General features: G+C 38.2%; 2 protein-coding genes across 3 annotated transcripts in view; one reads left to right on the top strand and one right to left on the bottom strand.

Annotated features, from left to right (window-relative positions):
• TPMT (thiopurine S-methyltransferase) overlaps positions 1-14140 on the bottom strand; it is a 32389-nt gene extending 18249 nt beyond the window's left edge. The window contains exons 1-3 of the mRNA XM_069092478.1: positions 13942-14140; positions 10908-11094; positions 580-672 (exon numbers count right to left, since the gene is read on the bottom strand). Of these exons, the coding sequence (XP_068948579.1) occupies positions 580-672; positions 10908-11050 (236 nt within the window). The 5' untranslated portion in view covers positions 11051-11094; positions 13942-14140. The remainder of the gene's footprint in view (positions 1-579; positions 673-10907; positions 11095-13941) is intronic.
• An 80-nt stretch (positions 14141-14220) lies between these two features.
• The window catches only part of KDM1B (lysine demethylase 1B), a 51388-nt gene continuing 39992 nt past the window's right edge, over positions 14221-25616 (top strand). For both annotated transcript variants that reach the window (XM_069092479.1, XM_069092480.1), the window contains exons 1-8: positions 14221-14383; positions 14751-14794; positions 18431-18533; positions 19034-19164; positions 20579-20668; positions 21167-21278; positions 21659-21775; positions 22469-22507. In XM_069092479.1, the coding sequence (XP_068948580.1) occupies positions 18444-18533; positions 19034-19164; positions 20579-20668; positions 21167-21278; positions 21659-21775; positions 22469-22507 (579 nt within the window). In that variant the 5' untranslated portion in view covers positions 14221-14383; positions 14751-14794; positions 18431-18443. The remainder of the gene's footprint in view (positions 14384-14750; positions 14795-18430; positions 18534-19033; positions 19165-20578; positions 20669-21166; positions 21279-21658; positions 21776-22468; positions 22508-25616) is intronic.

Consider the following 25616-nt stretch of genomic DNA (forward strand, 5'->3'; position numbering starts at 1 on the left):
TATTATAACAGTGTGGCTAGATCGATGTAAAACCTGTTACTAGGAACAAGTCTAAGCATCTGCATTATTGGTTTGTAGTATTAATACCTCATAAGGAATTCAGGATAATAAATTTATAATGAGAAGAGATCTTAATGATGATTCAGCCAAATGCTCTCATTTTAAAGACAAGTAAACTGAGGCCCAGAGAGGATAAGGTCACTATGGAACAAGGTGGTGGATTCAAACCCAGTTGTTCTGGCTCCAAATCCAGTTTGCTTTCTACCCTTGCAAACTACCTCTGTGACACCTGTCTTTCCTCCTGGTTTCAAAGTACTTTTTGCTTATGGGTAAATTACAAAAATCCTTTGCTACAAGCTACAACCATCTCCCTATCCTTACAGTCTAGGAACATTATTTTATGCTATGTTTTAATTATGAAATTCCTCTATAACTAAGTACTCTAAAAATCTTAAGGAAATCCTTAAATTAGGGTATTACCCATATACATTTATTCTACATGTCCCTTTAAAATCATGTGAAGAATCCATTATACTATTATTACCAAAAGAAAAATTACTACCATGTATCTGTTCCTACCATTTCATTTCAACTGCTTTTCCACAAAGAGGGAAAAATACCCTGAGTCCACTTCTGCCGTTAAGAAATGTATTCATATGTTTCCTTAGTAACCTGGGAGGGAGAAGAAATGAGCAAAATATAATAACAATTTTTAAAAAGAATTCATTACAACAGCAAAGCCCCTGCCTCAATAGTGTACTCTTTTATACTTCATTAGCAAAATTAAAAATAATAAAAAAAAAACCCAAATCACACACCCCTATTTCTGAATTTAAAAGTAATGAAGTTTACTATAATCTGGTGACTCACTGAGATTTGAAGGTAACCCTGAATTCTTTTTTTCCCCATTTTATTTTATTTTATTAATTTGTTTCCTTTAGTTTACAGGATTCAATTCCACAATTCCTTGAGTTTCACATTTTGTCCCCCTCCCCCCTTCCCCCCATGGCAGCATATAGTCAAGTATAGGATCTGTAAATACTTTCACATTATACATTAGTCAGGTTATAAAGATGGATTGTATCAGATGGAATGAAAAATGGTAAAGAGGACATAAAACCAAACAAGAAAAGGAAAAAGATCAGGTATTTTGCTTCCATCTGGATATAAACTCAGTTCTTTCTAGTTCTTTCTCTGGATGCACACATTTCTCTCCATCATGAGTCTTTTGGGGTTGAGTTATATCACTGCATTGCTGAGAAGAGTCCAGTCTATCAAAGCTGGTCATCACACATACGTTGTGTCTGTAATTGTGTACAAATTTCTCCTGGTTCTACTCTTCTCACTCAGCATCAGCTTGTATAAGCCTCTGCAGGTAAATATGAAGTCCATCTGCTCCTCATTTCTTATAGCACAATAGTATTCCATAATATGCATATACCACAACTTGTTCAGCCATTCCACAATTGATGGTCACCCCCTTAATTTCCAATTCTTGGCTATCACAAAAAGAGCTGCTATAAATATTTTTGTACATATGGGTCTTTTTCCCACTTCTATGATCTCTTTGGGATACAACCCTAGAAGTGGTATTGCTGGGTCAAAAAATGAAATTATTTATAGCCCTTTGGGCATAATTCCAGATTGCTCTCCAGAAAGGCTGGATCAGTTCACAACTCCACCAGCAATGCATTAGTGTTCCAATTTGCCCATATCCTCTCCAGCATTTGTCATTTTCCTGTTTTGTCACCTTAGCCAATCTGACTGGTGAGATGTAGTACCTCAGAGTTGTTTTCATTTGCATTTCTCTAATCAATAGTGAATTAGAGCATTTCTTCATGTGCTTATAGTTATCTTTAATTTCTTTCTCTGAAAATTACCTGTTCATATTCTTTGACCATTTATCAATTGGGGAATGACTTGTATTCTTATAAATTTGATTCAATTCTCTGTATATTTTAGAAATGAGTCCTTTGTCAGAGACATAGGTTGTAAAGATTCTTTCCCAATTTCCCACCTCCCTCTTAATTTTGGTTACATTGGCTTTGTTTGTACAGAAGCTTTTTAATTTCATGTAGTCAAAATTATCCACTTTACATTTTATAATGTTCTCTAATTTTTGTTTAGTCATAAAATCTTTCCCTTTCCACAAATCTGACAGGTAAACTATTCCTTGTTTTCTGAGACTGCTTACAGTATCAACCTTTATACCTAGATCATGCACCCATTTAGACATGATTTTGTTATATAGTGTTAGATAATGGTCTATGCCTAGTTTCTGCCATACTACATTCTAGTTTTCCCAGCAGTTTTTGTCAAATAGTCAGTTCTTATCCCAAAAACTAGGGTCTTGGGGTTTATCAAACAATAGATTACTATAGTTGTTGACTTCTGAATCTCATGTGCCTAATCTATTCCATTGATCTACTCCTCTATTCCTCAGCCAGGACCAAGTAGTTTTGATGACTGCTGCTTTATAATACAGATTGAAATCTGGTATAGCTAGTCCACCTTCCCTAGTATTTCTTTTCATTAATTCCCTTGATATTCTGGACCATTTATTCTTCCAAATGAATTTTGTTACTATTTTTTTTCTAGCTCTACAAAGTAGTTTTTTGGTAAATTAATTGGTATGGCACTAAATATATAATTTAATTTAGGTAAAATTGTCATTTTTATTATATTAGCTCGATTTAGCCACAAGCAATGGATATTTTTCCAATTAGTTAGATCTGACTTTATTTGTGTGAAAAGTGTTTTGTAGTTGTGGTCATATAGGTCCTGGGTTTGTTTTGGCAGGTAGATTCCCAAATATTTTATAATGTCTACAGTAACTTTAAATGGGATTTCTCTTTCTATCTCTTGCTGTTCAATTTCATTGGAAATATATAGGAATGCCAAGGATTTATGTGGGTTTATTTTATATCCTGCAACTTTGTCAAATTTATTTAGTCTCAAGTAGTTTTTTACTTGATTCTCTAGGATTCTCTAAGTATATCATCATATCATCTGCAAAGAGTGATAGCTTGGTCTCTTCTTTGCCTAATTTTATTTCTTTGATGTCTTTTTCTTCTCTAATTGCTACTGCTAACATTTCTAGTACCACATTGAATAAGAGGGGTGATAGTGGACACCCTTGTTTCACCCCTGATCTTATGGGAAATGCTTCTAGCTTCTCCCCATTACATATAATATTTGCTGATGGCTTTAAATAGATGCTACCTATTATTTTAAGGAAGGCTCCATTTATTCCTATACTTTCTAATGTTTTTAATAGGAATGGATGTTGTATTTTGTCAAAAAGCCTTTTCTGCATCTATTGAGATGATCATGTGGTTTCTGCTAGTTTTATTGTTGATATGATCAATTATTCTGAAGGTTTTCCTAATATTAAACCATCCTTGCATTCCTGGAATAAATCCTACCTGATCAAAGTGTATTATTCTTGAGATAAGTTGCTGCAGTCTTTTTGCTAGTATTTTATTTAGAATTTTTGCATCTATATTCATGAGGGAAATTGGTCTATAATTTTCTTTCTCTGTTTTATCTCTTCCTGATTTAGGTATCAGTACCATATTTGTGTCATAACAAGAATTTGGTAGGACTCACTAATTTTCCTAAATAGTTTGTAGAGTATTGGAATCAATTGTTCTTTAAATGTTTGATAGAATTCACTAGTAAATCCATCTGGCCCTGGAGATTTTTTCCTAGGGAGTTGACTGATGGCTTGTTCAATTTCTTTTTCTGAGATGGGGTTATTTAAGTAATTTACTTCCTCTTCAGTTAATCTGGGCAACTTGTATTTTTGTAAATATTCATCCATTTCCCTAAGATTGTCAAATTTATGTGCATATAATTGGGAAAAATAATTCCTAATTATTGTTTTGATTTCCTCTTCATTTGAGGTAGATTCACCCTTTTCATTTTTGATACTCATAATTTGGTTTTCTTTTTTTTTTTTTATCATATTGACTAAGGGTCTATCAATTTTGTTGGTTTTTTTTTTCATAAAACCAGGTCTTAGTTTTATTTATTAATTCAATAGTTTTCTTAATTTCAATTTTATTAATCTCTCCTTTGGTTTTCAATATTTCTAATTTATTATTTAATTGGGGATTTTGAATTTGTTCTTTTTCTAGGTTTTTCAATTGCATGCCCAATTCGTTGACCTCCCTTTTCTCTAATTTAGTCATGTATGCACTCAGGGATATAAAACTTCCCCTAAGAACTGCCTTTAATGCATCCCACAAATTTTGGTACGTTGTCTCATTATTATCATTCTCTTGAATGAAATTACTGATTGTTTCTATAATTTCTTGTTTGACCCACTTGTTCTTTAGGATTAAATTGTTTAATTTCCAATTAGTTTTTAGTGAGATAATAATTATTAAAGAGTAGGGTCTGGCACATAGTAAACATTATATAAATGCTAGCTATTGTTACTGTCATTATTATCTCTTCTACCCTTTGTATTGAAATTCCTCAAAAAGGCTGTTCATAATAGATGCCTTCAACTTTTTCTCCTCTCACTCTCTTCTTAATCCCTTACAGTCTGGTTTCTGACCCTATCATTCCACTGAAAAGGCTCTCACCAAAGTTACTAATGATTACTTAGTTGCCAATCTAATGGCTTTTTCTCAATTCTCCTTTTCCATAACCACTCTAAAGTTTTGACACTGTTTATCACCTTCCTCCTTGATACTCTCTTCTCTCTAGGCTTTCAGGATGCCATTTTCTCCTGGTTCTTCTCCTCCCTCTCTGACCACTCTTTCTGTTTCCTTTGCGGGATTCCTCCTCCAGATCACAGCCTCTAACCCTCAGGGTTCCGTCCTTGTTCTGTCTTCTACTCTCCCACTATACAATCTCACTTGGTGATCTCACCAGCTCTATGCTAATTATTCTCAAATTTACCTATCATGCCCCAGTTTCTCTGCTGGCCTCTAATTTCACATCTCCAACGGCCTTTCAGACATCTCAAACAGGGATCTTAAATTCAATATGTCCAAAATGGAAATAATTATTTTCTCCCCTAAATCCTCCCCTCTACCTCCTATCCTCCCTGTTATTCTAGAGGGCAACACCACTCTCCCAGTCACTCAGGTTAACAACCTTCATCTCCTTACTATGTCTCACCCCACCCCATCCCCATATTCAGTCTGTTGCAAAGGCCTGCTGATTTTGCCTTTCCCACATCTCTCTATTATGCCCCCTTTCTCCCCTGACACTGCCACCACTCTAGTGTAGGCCCTCATCACCTCACACCTGGATTACTGCAATAGCCTACTGGTGGGTCTGTCAAGTGTCTCTCCACTCCAATCCACTTTTTAGGAAAATACATGATTTTCCTAAAACACAAGTCTGATCATCTCTCTGTCTCTGTCTCTCTCTCTCTCTCCTCCAGTGGCTTCCTACTGCCTCCAGAAGCAAATACAAAATGCTCTGTTGAGCATTTAAAACCTAGCTCCCTCCTACCTTTCCAGTCTTCTTACACCTTACTCCCTAACATGTACTCTTTGAATCAGTGACATTGGCCTCCTGGGTATTTCAAGAATAAGACATTCCATCTCTCAGCTCTAGGAGTTTTCTTTGCTTGTCCCCCATATCTGGAAAACTCTCCCCCTTCAGCTCTGACCCCTGACCTCCCTGGCATCAAATACCAACTAAAATCCCACCTTCTACAGGAAGCCTCTCCCAACCTCTATTAATTCTAGCACCTTCCTTCTGTTAATTATTTTCTATTTATTCTGCATATAGCTAGCTTTGTATATATTTGTTTTTGTGCCGTCTCCCCAATTAGATTGTAAGCGCCTTGAAGGAAGGGACTGTCTTATGCCTCTTTTTATATACCCACTGAGTGCTTAGCACAGTGCCTGGCACATGGTAGGCTCTTAATAAATGTTTACCAATTGAGTAGCATCAACTCCCATGGACTGAACGATCATTTCTATGTAGACAACATATACACACACACAGATATAAATAGATATAGATCTATATCTATCTATCTATGGAGGGGGGAAAGAGGGAGAGAGAAGGGGAGGGAAAGGGGAAGGGAGAAAGAAAGAAAGAGAAAGAGAGAGAGAGAGAGAGAGAGAGAGAGAGAGAGAGAGAGAGAGAGAGTGTCTCTCTCCTGGGTTCCAGTAGTACACAGCCAACTACCTACTTGGCATTTTAAACTGGAAGTTCTAGAGACATCTCAAACTCAACATATATAAAATAGAACTCACTGTCTTACTGTCTTTTCCCTCAAGCCTTTGTAAGAAATTTCTCTGTGTCTGACAAGGATACCGCCATTCTTCTAATCCCCCGGGTTTTTAACTTCAATATTTTCCCCAGTTTCTCAGTTTCTCTTACCCCTCATATCTAACCAGTTATGAAATCTCACTGTTTCTACTTGTATATATAATAACCTTAATTCAGGCCCTTTTCACAAGAATCAGATCTGCAAGAGTGGGCAGAGCAGTGAACTTGGGAATTTCTTATAAGATGTGTGACTGGGTCCTTCTCTTCACCTTAAGTTTCCTTATCTATGAAATGAAACGGTTAAACTAGATAGCCTTTAAGGTTCCTGCTAGTTTTAAATCTAAGATCTATGTAATTTTCTTTCCTGGAATAATACTCCACTAACTTCACTTCTTTAAGTCTAACATATTAAATCCATCTTTCACATAACTGCTAAAATGATTTTCCTTACACAGAGATTTGACTATGGCACCTACTCAAAAAACTAATGGCTTTTGCCTCTAGGATAAAATATAAACTCCTCAATTTAGCTTTTAGAGGACTTTACAGTTTGACCCCAGTTTATTACTTCCCATACAACCCTCTGTGATCCAGTCAAAGTGGTTGGTAACTGTAGCTCACATACCAGTCCCTCTCCTTTCTTTGTGCCTTTGTGCAGACCATCTCCTATGCTAATAACACATGTGCTCATTCTCACTTCTACCTCTGAGTTCTCATTTTTTTTTTCAAGATGCAGCCTAAGTATAGAGCCCTTCCTTCCTAACTATCTTGTATTTATTTTGTATATATTTCTAGTTTGTACATCCATAAACACACACATATATTCATATATGGTCAAAGAAATAAGTGATTAGTTCTCTCCCTTGATATAACGTAAGCTCCTTTAGAGAATGAAGATTGTTTCATTTTTTTTGTTTCTGTATCCTTTGCACTAACCATAGGTTCTTGGTATGTAGCAGATAATTAATAAATGCTTGTTAACTGAAGTTGGCAGAGGATCTGTTACTGAGTCACCCTTTCTTTAGTGATACATAGAACCCCTACAGCAGCTCTTTCAGTAGGTATGTATATAAAGAACTACTATTAGGAATGATTTCTGGGATGACTCACCAGCTAATATAAAGAGTAAGAAACCCTGAGGATCCATTATTTCTTTGAAACATGGGGAACAAAATACTCACTCGTCCTCTTCCCTCTCCCTAAATATTTGTATCCCTTAAGGCTATGTTCTGAGATCTCTCATCTTCTCTAACTCTCCTCTCCTCCTTGGTGATCTTATCTGCTCCCACAGTTGAATTATCATATTTCTGTAGATGACTCTCAAATGGGTATACGTAGTCATACTCTTTCTCCCGAGCTACCGTTCCACATATCCAAATAGCCTCTGTACATCCCCACCTAGATGTTTTATTGATACCTTCATCTTAACATATACAAAACAGAATTCTTCAACTTTCCCCTTAGCCTAGTCCCTGCTCCTCATTTTCTATTTGTTGATGGTATCCTTGAGTCACCAAGACTTGCATGCCTTAAGTCCTTTCCCCACCTACCACATTTAACCGGTTAACAAATCCTGATGATTTTACTTCCACAATATCATCTATGTCTGTCCTCTCCTCTCTATTGGCACTGTCACCACCTTAGTTCTGGGTCTCATTATGTCTCACCTGTACTATTGTAATGATCTTTTAAATGGCCTCCCTACTTCCAATCTCTAGTCTGTTTTTCACAGAAGCAAATCCTCCTAGGAGTACTATGATTTGCCTCTATTTCAACCACTTCTCAACAAGGACAGAACAATAAGTTAAATATTCAAATGCTTTGCAGAAATCTAGGTAAAGCAAATCTATAGTATTCCCCTGATCTTTCAACTAGGACATGATCCCATCAAAAAAAGAAAAAAGTTAATATGGCACAATTACCTTAGAATTATAGATCTAGGGTTGGAAGGGAACCTAGAGACCACCTAAGAGTCAGAGAGAATCCTACAGGTCTTCCAGCCCCTTTATTTTTCAGGTGAAGCTACTGAGGCTAAACCTTCTCAAAGTCACACAGGCAGCAAGTTGTAGGGCTCTATTTCAAACCGAGGTCTTGAGTTCAAACAAAGGTCTCTTTATACTCTATCACATGATTAACAAAATTAATTTTTAGGATATAGTTATGGCCATATCACTTCACTGCTAAAAACAGCAACAATAACAAACTTCAGTGGTTTTCTATTGCCATAAGATAAAGTACTAGCTTCTCAGCCAACATTTAAAGCCCATGTAAATCCCAGCACAAACAGCTTTCCATAGGACTGCTGCTGTGAATAGCTTTTCAAGGTTCTGATTATACAGTATACAAATATCATCAGTCACTCAGTACCCTCTTAAGGGGTAGTGGAAACTACAAAGGCCATCCACCCCTAGGTCATAAATAAGTTACAGTCTCATCAGTCATCATTAAATACCCAAGGAGAGGTCTTTTCATCTTGACTCCAGGCAGGCTCTCAGCTTCCATGGTTCCTCTTCCAGCTCCTGCCCAAATCTAACCAACTGCCACCTGAGTTCAAAGGCAGACAGCTCCCAGTTCCTTGTCCAGCTCTCCGTGCAGTTCCTGCTCCACACTGAAGTTCACAGTGTCCAGTCCACCTCGAGTCCTTCACAGTTTCTGTTCCTGGGAAGGCAAAGCTTAACAAAGCCACAATAACATCCATTCACATTACCAGCATTCTCATCGATTCACTTTCTGCCTATGGAATCGATACAGACCCAAAACAGACAGACAAAGTACCGATACCACAGTCATGCTTCCTCTGGCAGCTCTGGCTGGCCCTCGGAAGTCTTTGGCAGCTCTGGCTAGTCCTTGGAAGCTCCCAGCAGAAGTTTTGGCTGGCTCTCAGATGAAGCTCCTCCAATATAAGCTCCATTTTCAAAATCAAAATCACTTTCTCCAGCCTGGGCCTCTCCTCCTCAGCCTCCTGAGGAGCTACCAACTTCTTATGAGAGCCAGCCAAAACTTCTGCTGAGAGCTTCTAAGGGCCAGCCAGAGCTGCCAGAAGAAGCATGACTGTGGTGTCAGTACTTTGTCTGTCTGCTTTGCATCTATGTTGATTTCACAGGCAGAAAGTGAATTGAGATGATAGTGCCGACCATGTGTGTGAATATTGTTGTAATTCTGCTAAACTTGATATGTGTAGATATTGTTGTGACTCTGTTAAGTCTTGTCTTCCCAGGAACAGAAACTGTGAAGGACTTGAGGTGGACTAGACATTGTGAGCTTCAATATGGAACAGGAACTGCACGGAGAGCTGGACAAGGAACTGGGAGCTGTCTGCCTTTGAACTCAGGTGGCAGTTGGTTAGATTTGGGCAGGAGCTGGGATCCTGGAAGAGGAACCATGGAAGCTGAGAGCCTGCCTGGAGTCAAGATGAAAAGACTTCTCCTTGGGTATTTAATGCTGACAGATGAGACTGTAACTTATTTATGACCTAGGGGTAAATGGCCTTTGTAGTTTCCACTACCCCTTAAGAGTGTGCTGAGTAGTGATTGATGATATTGTAACTTAATTGCACCTCATGGGTGGAGGACTTTGACCTTTGTACTTTGTGTGAATTAAGGAGGCTTGTTTCCTTAAGGGTGATTGAATTAAGGATTTACTCAGTGAATATACTTTGTTTAAAACCATGTGACCACTTTGGTGAAAACTACATGGCCATTTTAGTGTTAAGTTGTTCAGTTGTGACATCATGAATGCTGTATTTTGATTTTCTGTGGATCTTTTGCTCTAATTTGCTACTGAATAGAGAGTTCACTATATTGTATAATTAGAACCTTGAAAAGCTGTTCACAGCAGCAATCTTGGCTGTACAGCCCACTACATAGTCCAACCTACCTTTCCTGCCTGATTTCATATAACTCACTGATCAAAGATTTTGCCACTGGAAAAGCCCAAAGAGGCCATCTAATGCAATCCCTTCATTTTTCAGAAGAAAAAACTGAGGCAAAGAGAGGTTAAGATAACAAAGGTATTAAGTGGCAGAGCCAAAATTTGAACTCAGAAAATCTGGTTTACACAAACTGAAAAAAGTCTTTCCTTTCTGAAATTTTGCTGGTTCTTCACCTAGGCCTATCCTTTGCTTCTCTCATGGCCTACCTTATCTTATGCTTGAACAGGCTTTAATTATTATCATATGTCTGGACCCCCCAAAAACTATACCATTCTCTCATTCATTATCTAATTTTACGGTCACAATAACTCTATGAAGTAGTTATCCTTCTCAAGCATTATTATGACAATTTACAGGTGAAGAAACTGAGGTCAAAGAAATAAACAATTAGCTCAAGGACATGGAGCTAATAAGAGGTGAGTGGTGGGAATCAAACCTAGGTCTTCTGGTATCTTCTATGTCTTTCACTACACTAGCTGCCTACATTTGGTGATTGCTTAGTTAAAGTTCCTAAATTTAAACTGGAGAAATCAGAGCCAATACAATAGTGCTTACAGCGTGAAGTGTGCCTTTTCTTTTAAGGAAAGAGAGCATGTATTTAAAGTTTTCATGCAACAAAGGTTTATTGTCTCTTCTAAAGTGTGTAAAACTATCCCCAGGGCTGTGTAATGGGAATTTAATAATAATAATACCAATTTAGCATTTCTTTGTTGGATAAAGCAATGTTTCTTACTGATTTCCATGTTCTTGATGGAATCCAATATCATGTGTCTCCCATTTTTGATGCCAATATTCAAGAGTTAGGGCATTGTCCTGCTGTTCCCCAAGAGTAGAGTGATCTTTGGCTCCTGCTGCTAGAGCTGTTGAACCATCCATTATTTCTGGGCAGGTACCTTCCACAAATCAGGAATTTCTCATGTCTAAATGAAAGGCATTGACACTAGTGTTAGTTAAATGCACTGAAATGTTGTTTTCCAATGTTAGCATTGGTAGTAGGAATTGTTTTGCATTAAGTAAATTTTACTGCTATCTTATTTTTACATTGTCTAAATTTCCCATTAGATGCTTTCCTGTCAGAAAGCTATCCCTTATAGAATTTTTTAAAATAAAGACTAAAGAAAAAAAAAGAAGAGATAAAATTCAATAAGATAAATCAATAAAAAACATCAGACATTATATGTAATGTTCCTTACCTATGGAATGCTTATCTTTTCCCCACCTCCACCCCACTACACAAAAGAATGCAGGGAGGTAAGACATTTTTGATGTCTAAAAAGTTCCACTGTTTTTGAAAAGTGAAACAACTAAGGTAGAATGATACACAAAACAATTTTCTTTATCTAAATATACACATATACTTTATTTTATGCAACAGGTGTTTTCTATTGCTGAGTTGTAGAGAATGATATTTTTTAATAAGCAAATATCCTGTTTTAAATATTTCAGTCCTGTCTGACTCCTTGTGATTTCATTTGGGGTTTTCTTGGCAAAGATACTGGAAGAGTTTGCTATTTCCTTTTGCAGCTCATGAGGAAACTGAGGCAAACAAGGTTAAGTGACTGGCACAGAATCATACAGCTAGTAAATGTCTAAGTTCACATTTGAACTCAGATCTTCCTGACTCCAAGTTTGGCACTCTGTCCACTGTGCCATCTAGCATTTTAAATATTCCAAATCCTATTTTAAATATACTAGAGAAGTTTGCTTTTAAAAGAATAAATTCATTTGTAATATGAACTGACTACCCCTTCATTTATCTGTCTGTTGGTTTGGATTTCACATACTGATTTTCTTAAATCAACATACCTAGTATTTCAAAAAGCAAAAATACACCTTTGGTGGAAAAAGAAAATATGACTAGACAATTTGTCCAGGTACTAATATGGTTTTTAATACTCCCAAAAAAACTACTACCCTATTTAAAGCAGGTTATCACCATTTTAGTATACAAAAGACAATACTTTTGGTCTACATTTAAGGCTTTTCACAGTTCATTAATAAAACAAATACAGATGAATTGGGGTTCTACTACCATGCTATTATTTCTATGACTGGCATTTTTTAATGCAATTATGTATCGGTGATCTATCATTTATAACAATGACAAGCCTTAGCTTTCCAGAGAAAGTTGTAATTTCTGCAGCAAAATTTGAGTTCTAGTTTTCTTAAAGCTCAAGGATTAAGAAAGAGCCTCTCACCAGAAATCAGAGGGATTTTGACAGTAGTTATGAGACAACCCTGCAAAATGAGCTAATGATTGTATAAAGTATAAAACAGCACAATAAAAAAGATTTTTGTAATTCTGGTTTTCCTTTGCTACTTAACTCACAAATTTAGAGCTAGTTGTTATCTTATGGGTGACCTCCTCCAGTTCCCTCATTTTACCGAGGAAACTGAGGCCCAGAGAAGTGATTTGTCCAAGATCACACAGAGGTACTAACTCTAAAACTGCCTCCTTTTTTGATAGAGAAAACCTAACCTTTTAGTCGATGGCCCAGTTAAAAGTAGCTCTCTTGTTATATACTCAACTCTTTCAAGCTGCAGAAAATGAGGCCCACAGGAAGCTTCCCTTGGGGACTTCCTCAAAAACTGACATTCGGGCCTTTAAATTCAAACTTTAAATCCCAGCTTCTGAACCAAAATTGTTGGAAGCAAATGGACAATCAACTACAACACAATCCAGGCTCCCCTCCTCCCCCCCCCCATACCCTTGGGGCATTCCTCAAACAATTCACCTACTACTTAGAGACTTCTAGGCAGCCCTATTTCAATGGCTAGAGTCCTGGGCCTGGAATCAAGAAGACAAAAACTGAATCCTAATTTGAATGTGACCTCGAACCTGCTGTGTGCTCCTGGGCAAATCATTTAAACTGTTTGCTTCAGTTTCCTCAACTGTAAAATGAGGATAATAATAACACCTACTTCACAGGGTTGTTGGGAGGATCAAATGAGGCTTAGCATATACTAGATGAATGCTTATTCCTGTCTTTTTAAAAGCAGTACCATAAAAAAGCGGTTTGTGGGATGGGCGAACTGTTATAAACAGTTGTAAACATATAAAGTAACGCTTTCATATCCAAACATAACAGTAACACTTGAATACTGTATTGTTACTGTGCTGTCAGTAGCTTGGGAGGGGGTGGAGGAAGCGTGCACTTCATATAGCGTATGCAACTTTTACCTGGTCACTGCAGTACTTAATATTTCTTTCAGTCCTCCCCCGCCTATTTTTCCCTCTGTTTTTAAAGAAAAATAGCTAAATTATGTAAGAGTCTTCTTCGACCAAAGTTTAAAGGTGAAGGTTTAAGTATGAGTCAGGAAACGTGGAGATGGAAATTTTCACTTTTTTTTCTCCCTAGTTTACACGAAAACAGGTAGACCAGAATGAATGCCACAAGTCCATAGGTCATTCTTGACTCTAAAATCAATAAAATCCAACACGGCTTGGTATAACCACGGGGTTGGAGGGGGCGGGTGCCATATACCTGGTAAGATGCATCACACGTGTCTCTCAGCCGCTCAGCTCCCCTAACAACACAGCTCTTCAGGAGAGGTTGAGCAGGTTCCCCTCCGCCTCTTACAGAGTGGGGAGGTGCCAAGAGCCCTGGATTTGGAGTCACTTCTCTGGGCCTCAGTTTCCTCATTTGTAAAAAGGAGAGCGTGGGACTAGTCAATGAACTCCAAGGTTCCCTTTAGTTTGAGATCAATGCTCACTCCTCCCGTGCCCACGGCTGGGGGGGTGGGGTGGGATGGGGAAGGTCACTTACAGTTTCACAGGGTCACACGCACTGCTTCTGCACGCCTACCCGTTCTGGACACATGCACTAATCGACCGCACCTTCCAGGTCTCTGGGCTTGGTCCGCACGCAGCTTGGTCTCCAGGACTCCTGGCGCTCCCGCACAGCCTCACCGAAGCAGACCCCGCCTCTCTTCCCTCCCCCTCTCTCTGGGTCTAAGCTGCGCCGGCGGAAATAGCCGGGGCGGGGCGGCCGGGGCGGAGGCGGGTCCCCAGCCCCTCCCCAGCTCCTCCCCCACCGGGTCACGGCGTGACAGGGGCGGAAGCTGCGGCGCCGCGGCGGCCGGCGGCTCAGCGCAGGCTGCTTCTAGCTCCCTGCGCGGATTGTCCGGTGCCGTGCGTGCGGCGCGCGGCTCTCGGGAGGATTCGGGGGGGGCTCGGAGCCGCGCCCGCCCTCTTGCTGGCGCTCAGAGGTTGGAGGCGCGCGGCTGCGCTGGGGCGGGGGCGGTGGGTGACTTCGGGTGACAGCGCCCGCACAAAGCGGCTCGGCTGGGGTGCAGGCCCCCCCCCCCCTTGTTCCCCGTTTGCAACCTCTCCCAGCCAGGAGAATCGGGGTGGGAAGTGGGAGGGTCCGAGAGAGGACCCCAGTGAGGTCTGGAGACTCTTAGGGAGCGTGTGGGTGGCGTAGGGTGTGGTGGGTTGGGGTGCGGGGGTGCGCTCTTCGGCACGGACTCCAAACCGCAGTTGTGGGGTGAGGACGAATTTGGGAAGAGGGAATCCACTGGCTGGTTGTAGTCTTGCTCTTGCTCCATCTCTTACAGCCCTTCCTTTTTCTTGCAGCTGCTTCTTCTCACTGCGACTCGCCGCACCAGTTCGGTGCAAAGGTGAGAGGCAACCCGATTCTGTTCCTTCTTTCCCTGCCCTAGCGAGAAAGGGAAGGAGAAAGAGAGAGAGGGAGAAAAGCCAGTTTGCCAAGAGGCACTGCTGCTGCTGCTTTTGCTTGCTGGCACGGGGGATGACGAGCTCTTCATGTTTTCATTGCTGCTGTCAGAGCTCTGTCACTCGGGGGTGGTCGGCTGCGGGAGGAAGGGCTTTCGTAGTGCCTTGAGCATGCGAAACAAAATAGGAAACGGTTTGTCTGGCTCTGCCTAGGTTAGTAAGGTGACTTCATAGAAACCAGTGGTCCTGCAGAAAGAGTAGCCCCCGTACTCGACACTTTCTTAGGGCTTACTTTGGGAGGTTGCTGGGTAACTCGCCCTGGAGAGAGAAATAGAAGGTGGGGGCGGGCAGAGCATGGTGGCTGTTACTCAGCTGTCAAGTATAACAGGAAGGAAGAAGGCCCAGCTGTAGAAAGTTGGTGTTGAACCATCTCTACTCACAGGTTACACTCCACAGACCATACTACTTTGTCCAGTTGTCTTGCAAAAAGGTGATGCTAATCACTGGGGGAAGAAAGATGCTTGGCATCCTTGAAACCCATCACCATTATCAGAAAATAAAACATAGCTGCACCTTGACAACCGCTGGGACGTGGTGATATATTTTGTGACGTGTGTTGCTAGTTATTGTGGTCGACAAAAGACAAGAATGAGAGAAACTTTGGGAACTATTTGGGAGAATTACTGTTGTTATTTCATGTCAGGGAAAGTTGGTAACTACCGAAGATCCTATTAGTAACAGGAATTGAGACTCATAGGAGCTACCTTTGTCTTGAAATTTCCTTATGGGAAGAAATGAAGTGCTGCAATGCACTGCCTTACTGCCTTGTTTTCCATAGTGCCCAGGGCATTGGTCTTTTTGAGGTGTCACATATGAGTAGTCAGGTCTACAGTTAATTATTTCTGTGATAAACAACTTTTTTTTTTTCTAGTTAACCTTCCCCCAAAACAAGTAGTCTCTGTAGTCTATAGCCTGTAAGCACAGATGGCTCCCCTTGGTTGATTTTTTTTGTAGTTCCTATCCCCTAAGGTCTGCAGCTTTGGAAAGAAAAAAATATCTATTCTCTGGGGGAGGAGAGGAACTCTTCTTTCTTTCTTTTTCCTGTGTTTTTTTTTTTAACATTTGGCAGAACCAAATTTAAACCTAAAATAAGAAAATTCATATTAAATATAAAATAAATTATATTTAAAGGTTTTTTTTAAAAAATAAGGTGTAGACTTATTTTCTAAAACTTTCAACTAAATTATTTCTTTTAAAGACCCCATAAATAAATCTGAAATTATGATAGAAGACTCAAGCTGTAGTTTCCTTTCAGCTTTGCATAGAGCGTTTGTTTTTTTCCTCTCCATCATTTAGGAAACTAAAAACTCAACAACAATAGGGAAATTAAAATCAGTACGAAAGGTAGAAATAGCAAAGGGTTTGGGGAAAATTAATATATGCCTACATATATACACATAAATATTTATACACACATATGGGGGTAAATTGAGATTGGAAACTGCAAAAGCTGGAACTTTAGTATCACGTTTTTGAAGACAAGCTTGATTTGACCAATGGTTTTCATGAGATAGTTTCAGAGTCTGTTTAAACAGGGAAAACAGGAATAGGGATTGGTTATTGCTTGTGGAATTAAAAGTATACTTATAGACACATGAACAAAAATGGCTGTTGAAGGCCCGACTGAAATTTCTTGATGTTTGTGCTTTGTTTTGTGAATGGTTGAATCCTCCCAGGTGGTGATGGTAAAGGTTGGCTGAATTGGTGCCAATTTCAGTTTCTATTCCTAAACTCTTTTTTTGCACAGCATGTTTTTCTTGGTTGTCTGACACGCTATTAAATGCATTTCTGTTATGTTATGAAGTGAGTGCATGATTGTTTCCTACTGAGCTTTTTGGAATTTTGCATTTACATAAAAGACTGATCTTTAAATCATATTACATTTTAAAGATGGTATATGTAGAATCTGGAAATTTCCTTCAAGGTTAATAATTATTAACTAGTTATAATGCTTTAACAAAAAGCTCTAATTATGTAATAGATGCTTTGAAAATCTTTGGGAGAAATGTTCAATTTTAGAGGACTTTAGGCATGTTACAAAATATCTACCAAGTATGTAGGTGAAATCTTCCCAGGACTGTTTCATTCATGATTTGAGATAAACTTTTTAAACTATTTTAAAAAACTATTGTTTGTCAAGGAGAGTTAATGAAAAGGCAAGTTTGTGGGTCCTTCGTATTATAACCAATTTATAACATTTTAAATAAACTTGAACAGAGAATAGGATGGATTATAGGGAAAATCAATCTCAGTGGACAAGACTAATTGACTCAAATTTTTTTTCTTAGCTTTGTGAATGGGAAAGTATATGTGGGGGAAGGGTAGTGGTAGTTTGCTAATATAGGGTATTTAAGCTATCCCTGATAGTTGGGATATAATAATTTTTTTGAAGGTCATTAGAGGCAAATAGATGTAAATACATTGTACCTTCTTCAAAACAACCCACCAAGCTGGTTCAAATTGCATTAGTTATAGTTTATTCTTTTTTTTTTCTCACTGCTTGCACATCTGACCCCCTCCCCACTTTATAATTCCTTGTCTTTTTCATTTTGGCTGCTTGTGTGTGTTTTTCATACACACAGACACCCAGAAAAAGGCCAGGAAACATGTAATAATACTGACAGATTTTCAATCTTTTGCAATTTACTTCAGTTTTTCTTGCATGTACTGGATTGAATTTTTGTTTAATCTGACATATCATTGAGCCTCTTTGAGAGCATGAAAAAGTTTCCTATGAGACAGCATGGTGTCATGGATAAAGCATGGCATTTGTAATCAGAGGGCCTGGGTTCAAATCCCAGCTCTGACTGTGTAACATTGGGTGAGTTAAACTCTTGGAGCTTCAGTTGCCTCTTGAGAATGTTGAGTTAGAAAACCTCCAATTGCTATTGCGCTAAAAAATTGCATAAGCTACAGAGTAACTGGTCTATCTGCCATTGGCAGTAACTGAATCAAAGGTTTTTATAATAATAACATTTATGTAGTACTTGAAGTTTGAAAAAGCACGGTATATCTTATCTTATTTCATGATTCCCCACCACAACCTTGTGAGATAGATGCCATTATTTTTCCATTTCGCAGATGAGGAAACAGGCTAAGAGAGGGAAAGTGATTTGTCCAGGATCACTTGGCTAGTATTTTTGGCAGGATCTGGATTGAGATTTTCCTGACTCCAAGTCCAGTGTTCTTACAGGACCATCTAACTCATACCATTTCCAAGGCACACCAAAGGGATGTTAATAAACAGCTCATCTCTGTCTTAACATGCCAAAAGATTGACATGCAACAACTGCAGGAGATGAGGAAATAAAAGAATGGAGAGTATTCCTGAAAGGAAAAACCAAACCAAACTCCATACTTACGGTTTCTTTTGTTGGACTTAACCAACAGACAGTTGACTACTCTCACGAATTGAATTTACTGTTTACTTGCATATATTATAAATGTACATGCTATTTTTTTCTCTGAAGAGCTAACAGGGTATCTAGTCATTAATATTTTAACACTTAACTGTTTGGCAGACTCTGTGATAAGATGTCAACCCTCAGGGTTCGAGCAAAGAGAAAGGCAGCTTCATTTGACCAGTCTTCAGATAGTCTTCCTTTGAGGAGTTCCGGGAGGCAGGTATTGCACAATTATTTCTAGTCTTGTAATCTTTGGGGCTTTAAGAGATAATTATAGTGAGCACTCTCAAATTCTGCCTCCTTTAGAATTATAGGACTTGTTGTGCAGTCCTGAAAAGGTGGAGCAACTCTGAATGAAGGAAACATTAAGCTGATCCTTTGGGAAAATGTACATGCACTGGGTTTCCTACTCCAAAACTATGACAGTTAAAACAGTGAGCCCACCTCCAAGGAAGTCAGTAAATGATAAGTGAACACCAACCACTTTTTATTCAGAGCAGTGATTAGAAGTGTATTTATAAAGCCCCAGTCTACAGGTTCTATTTTTTATTTGCATCAACACTAACTTCAGAAATGACTTTCAGAAACATTTTTTTCAAATTTGGTCAAATGAGACTATGTATGTAAAGCACTTTGCAAACTATTAAGAGTTATCAGTCAGCAGTTATTTCTTAATAATATTTAGTGTTTTTGAACTTTATTTTACTGATTACTCTGCAGGTGAAGAAAAAAGTAGCAGAAGTAGCAGCAGAAGATGATGATGATGCCTCATCTGAGAAAAAGTACAGGAAATGTGAAAAGGCTGGTTGTACAGCGACTTGTCCAGTTTGCTTCTCAAGTGCTGCTGAAAGGTTTGCTTAGATAATGTCTTGGCAAGTCACAGCAAGAGTTATTGCTTGTGGCAGTTGTATCTTGACCAGTTTTTCAAGAGAACTTGTATTTATACATGTACATATGTTCATGAATGTGAAAGCTGATACATATATACGTCTAGCTTCTTTGCTCACAGTCACTTGCAGTCCTGGCATTTGTTGAGATTAAAATTGGAGCTGATGGAGTGGAGGGAAGAATATCTGAAATGTCTCAATTTTTCAGCTACATTTGATTAATATGCACATATGTGTATAATAGAGGCAGCTGGTTGCCACAGTGGATAGAGTGTTGGACCTAGAGTCAGGAAGACCTGAGTTCAAATCCAGTCTCAGAAACTGACTAGCTATGGAACACAGTACCTGGCACAAAGTAGGCACCTAATAAATGTTTATTTACTGACTCACTGACCCTGGACTGGTCACTTAACCATGATCTGCCTCAGTTTCTTCATCTGTCAAATGAGGATAATAATAAAAAGTATCTAACTTCCAGGGTTGTGAGAATCAAATGAGAAATTTGTAAAGCTCTTTGCAAAGATTAAAAACTCTAAGTAAGTGCTCCCTATTATTATCATGAATCATTTCACATAGATATTATCTTTACATATAAAAATATGTTTTGGTCCATGGGAAAATATGTGCATCTCAAGCTATTTTCTCTCTAGATGGCAAATGAGACCTGCTCAAATTGAGAGAAAAATCTAAATTCAAGGTTTAAGAAAATCATATTAAAACTAAAATAAAAGCAATTATTGTCAAAACTGAGTCCAAAAGACCTTTTTTTTTTTTCGACTTGTGGCTTCTATTGCCTTTTTTCTTTATAGATCTCTTAAAATGTCATTGTCACTTGAGCAGTTTGCATCTGCCAAATTTCCAATATTGAGATCATATCGTACTTGCCACTTTTTCACTTGGGCCTTGCCTCCTCACAGTAGTCCACTGAAACACAACACGCAGTGTGAAAGTTAATCCATAGAGCAATTTCTTCCAATCTTTTTATCATTTTTTTATTGCCCTCTCCCTCTCAGAATGCTATATTTCTCTTAAAAATAAAGTGAATTAAATTAAGTTTTATGGAAGGGCTTTGTTTTTGTTGAAAACTTTATAATATAACTTGAGGTAATTATAGAAACATTTCTGTATTACAAAACCATGGTTGGGAATTACTGACATGATACTTCATGAAAATAATCATTTTCATGTGAAATGAGGCAGCATGGGATAGATAATGCACTATAGAGAAATACAGAAAAATCATTACTATTGTGACAATATGTCAGTCTGTTCCCATCAGGTTTTGTTTCTTGTTTGATTAATTAAGAAATGAGTGGTGGGTGGATGCATTGGAGAATTTTTTTTTCTCTTCATTTATGTCTATATGAACATTCTTTAGGTGTGCAAAAAATGGCTATACATCTAGATGGTATCACTTATCCTGTGGGGAACATTTTTGCAATGAATGCTTTGACCATTACTACCGAAGGTATGTTTGTTGATTGACTAAACTCTTTTAAGTTCCTGGTCTCAGAAAGATTTACTGAATTTTTCTAAATATTTGTCTTCTAAACCAAAAATTTGAATTATTAGAATTGTAGCACTTGAGAGATCAACTAGTCCAATTCATACCTGAAAAGGAATCCCCTCTTTCTGATTCTGTGTCTGCATGTGTGTGTATACATGGGACTTAAGGATACAGGTTACAGAAATTGTCCACTGAACTGATAATTGCATTCTCTCTCTGCTTTTGGTGCTGCAAGGAATATCAGCCAACAGAGGGCACTGTATGGGTAGCCATCTTTAAAAAAATAAAACCACCGTAAACTACTTAGAGATGCTGAATTGTAGGTGTGTTAATAAAGTACTCTTCTTCCATCCATTTATGTCTTGTAGATAGAAGTAACTTATATAAAGTTAAGTAACAAGGACTTTAAAAATTGAATGTTATTTTTAATCACCTGATTTTAAAAAAAATTTTTTTTAGTCACAAAGATGGGTATGAAAAATACACTGCTTGGAAAAGGATATGGACTAGTAATGGGAAATGTGAGCCTAGTCCCAAAGCTTTTATGGCTGATCAACAGCTTCCATATTGGGTAAGGAGTATAGCACTTTATTTGTACCTTTTAATGCAATTGAAGTTTTAGAAATTTTGGAATGGATCCAAGTTCTTCTCTTATGTTGCTAGAAAACATTTTCTGACCACCCCATTAAGACCACTTTGTTGGGATCTCATTTGGTGATGAATCAGAAATGAATTGGTTGGGTAAAAATGCATTATCAAGGGTTGCAGTACAAAGGGTAGAGGGGAGACAATGCTCAGGCTTGCTGAAAGGTTAGTGGTATCATGTGTAGAAAATGCCAACATGAACAATTGAGGGTGGAGGCCTTAAGAAGTAGGGAGTAGAATCAAGTAGGTAAATATTTGCTTGCTCACCACTGCCTTTTTTTTTTTAACTTCTCATGTATCCTCTAGGTTCAGTGCACAAAACCTGACTGTGGAAAATGGAGACAGCTTACAAAGGAAATTCAGCTTACGTCACAAATGGCACAGACGTATCGCTGTGGTACTAAACCAAACACCTCAGTTAAGGTGTGTCCTGTCGTGGTTTTCCTTTTGACTCTGTTGATAACCTAGCTTTCTAGGAAAAACTAGTAATTATCTCGTTTACTGCATTTAGCATATTGATTTCCCATTATGTCAAGGTTTTAATATTTCTTCCAAAACTAGAAGATAGGTAAATGATACACTCTTCAATATTTTAGAAATACTCAGAACTAACCATTCAAAAAAATCCTATTTTTTAAAAATTAAAGGGTAGTTATGCACATGAGGGACTTTAGTGATTCTCTAATATAATTAAAACAAATTCTTCAAAATTAAATTGACTTTTCGTGTATAAAGTAAGATTGCTGTGATTCCAGAAGCAAAATTTTTCTTTATATATTACACACACAAAAAGTTATTGCAGTAGAATCTAAAATTCATATTAAAGGTTCAGAAAGCCTGAGTTTTAAATTACCATATTAAATTACCTTAACTCATTACCATATTAATAGCTGCAGGGTCATTTTAGATTTTTAGTTCAAGCCTCTGGGTCCTCTGAACTTTCTGAAAAATCACACCTGGGCTCACTCTAATGGGGATAACAAGTTTCTAAACTCAGATGAAAAGATGGATCTGTAAACAGTGATATGAAAAACGAATGTCACAGCTAAATGAGTGTAAATTGTGTTTGAATTAAGGGCTTTTACATAGCAGTGATATATTGGTGTTCTTTTGTAGGTGGACGGCTCAGACCAGTGCTCCCAACCAGAGGATCTAGTAAGTAAACTTACCATCTACAGATTCTTTTATTTGCCCTCTTGGTGCCTTTGTTGTTAAGCCCTTTTTGTGAATGACAGTGATATTCTTCTGAGTTTTCTCTCCACTTGGCTGCTGATCAAAGTGCCATCTCCCTTTCTTGTGAAGTTTGCTATGTTATTTCTTTCAAAAACTCTCCTTCCAGTTTCTTGCCAGATGCCCCAGTTGTGTGAGGATGAGCTCTTGTGCTAAGCTCCACCCTTTTCCTTCATGAGGAAAAAAAAAAAGAGGGTCATACTGCCTTTCTTTTTTTTTTAACCACTTTGCCCAAGACTCAAGAGTACTAATGTTTACATGTGTTCTGACTTCTGACATCTTCAGTCTTGGGTTCTTTCTCTGCCCAGTTGTAACAACTAGCATCTAGCCAATTGCAGCTATATCTGTTCATTTTGGTGAAATCTAACTTCTTTACTTGACTGTCTGTAGGAAGCCCCAAAGTAAATGAACCATACCATGATTCCTATGTGCCATACAACCTGATTGCCTCAATAAAAATTTCAGGTTTTTAAAATTTAATCATAAATTTCAGTGCTTTAAAATTTAGAATTACTGTTAATCCCAAACTGTAGTGGGATTTGTATAGTAGTAGAATACATCATTTGTATGGCTATTTCACTCTACATGTACCAGATTTAATTAGGTCAGTGGTTGAACTGATAATGGTTGGAGGACTAGGAAAAGCAAGAACTTAGCAGAGATATATTGAAATTCTTTTATTCAAGAGGTGGCTTTCATCTTTTATCTATTGCTAAATCTTTTCCATAGCAAAACTACTACCTAAATTCTTTGTGAAACTAGTAATAGGTATGTGATTTAGAATTAGAAATTCCACAAAACTGTTTCTTAACAGAGCTTTATAGGATGGGGGACAGAACTCTAGAAGCTTTAAACTAAGCAGAAGTCGAATACTTTTCAGCACCATAGAATCTACATCTGTGATATGGCCCTAAATGAGACATTTGGTCTTCCTCACTTCTAGTCACAATTGTGTTCTATCAAGGTGTGGAACCATAAGAATGGGGCTTTAAGCTGTTTAAGGCTTCTTTAGCCTTAATCAATTCCTTTGTATTCTCTGGCCACTTTTGAGAGCTAACGGCATGATTAGGTTTTTGATAAACATTTCTTGATTGGCTGGCAGGGACCTGTGATTTCATTTGTGTGAATACCTCCCATTATTGTACCCTTTTTAGTAGATGGCCTTCTTTTGTTGCTATGCCTGAATAAAAATGCATTGCCTATTGTCCAATCCCCTATTAATTAGCTTCTTCAGATTTGGCTAGGCTGATTCTTGGATGCAGACACACCTTGGGCATAGAGTCAAAGCCTTTCAAAGTTTAAGACCTGCAGGAGCTTATACTCGGTTGGCTTAGTCCCTGAGACCTGACCCTTTCCTTTATACTTGAGGGCTTCAGTTTATATGCTGATATCCCCTCAAAAACCCTTGTTTTTCTATTCATCAGATTTTCCTATTTCTTTGATCTGTGTCTTCCCCCTTCTTCCTCAGAAAACTGTGGGAAAGCCATATCTTTGAGCTTAACATCCACCCATTTGTTCCACCTCCATTATCCATTATTCTGATATTCCTTATCTGACTATAACTTCAGCCACTCCTTAATCGTTATCCTTCTCTACTCTCTTCTCCATCCTTACCACCACTTTTAGCTCCTTTGTACTTCTGCGTTCTCATATTATCACTTCTGCTCTGGACCTACTATCTCCTTTAAAAATCTTGATTTTAGAGTTAAATCTTACACTATTCTCTGCCATTGTCTATTGTTTTCTTGTCTTCTTGCCAATTTTCCCTTTCTAAACACCAACCCTGTATTATGTCTACCATTTTCTTTATTGGTTGATAGAAGAAGTCATACAACCAAGATTATTGGAGCCACAATTAAGTAATCTCAAATTTATTATGTAATCTCAGTTGGATCCTTACTGCTATATACAGCAATCATTTTACTTGTCTCTGGATGACTGTATCCCATTCCACTAAGTGAGTGCTCTAACCTTCTTATCTCTCCTTAAGCCATCCATAACATCCTTCCTCCTCCCTTTCAGCAGAGGATCTCACAAAACACTTCAGTGAAAAAAAGAAGGTCATGTATCATGAGTACCCTCTTTTCTCCAATTCTCTATTTTAAGTTACCTTAACACCATCTCCCAGTCTTTTACTTTGCTTTTTTACAGGGGCTCTTATGCTGAGGTTCTTGGATATTTTTCAGAAGGTCTTATTAACTTGAATGGGAAAAAAATTTCATATTTGTATATAGTAACCTCTCACTGAAATTTAGCAATTTTTTCATTATGAATATAGACAACAGACATTTGGAGAAGGAGTCCATAGGCTTCACCAGATTCCAATAGGGGTACATGACCCATGAAAGGTTAAAAAACTCTTATTCTAGTCCTTGCAGACACTAGTCACTCTGTGCTCTTGCTGTCCTCCCTGCCCCTCCCATTGTCTTCTTGAGTTTGCTATTTTGGTCATCCCCTCTTTCTCCTTAATTTTTAGTGTTTGCTTCTCCATTGCTCCTTCCATTCTGCTCTTAAATGTGCCAGTGTTTACCCTATTCTTCAGACTTTCACTTGCTGCTACTATCTCTATTCTCTCTCTTCCTTTTCACAGCCAAATTGGACAAAGTTGTCTCTATTCCCTCCATTCTGTAGCCTTATCACTCAACTGAAGTCGCTCTTTAAAGTTAACACTTACATGTTGTCAACTCCAATGGCCCTTTCTCAGTCCTTATCAATAAATTCCTCATCTCACTGTGGCATTTGATGTACTTCTTGGATGCCTTTTCTTCCCTAAGTTTTCCTAACATTATTCTTTTTAAATTCTGTCCATCTGTCCATTTTTTCTCATTCTCCTTTTCAAGATCATTATCTGTGTCCCATTCTCTTTTGGTGAGTGTAACCCAGATCTCTGTAAAGGTCCATCTTCTCTTTCTTTTTTTGCTGATCTCATCAACTTCCATGGGTTCAACTATCATCTCTATGCAAATGATTCCTGAGTCTTAGTATCCAGCATCAGTCTTTCTCTTGAATTCTAGTCTCAGATCACTTTGGGACT

This window comes from Petaurus breviceps, unplaced genomic scaffold, assembly GCF_028583685.1.
Source record: "Petaurus breviceps papuanus isolate PSGF00001 unplaced genomic scaffold, PetGlider_PUasm1.0 190, whole genome shotgun sequence".
Taxonomy (NCBI): Eukaryota; Metazoa; Chordata; class Mammalia; order Diprotodontia; family Petauridae; genus Petaurus; species Petaurus breviceps.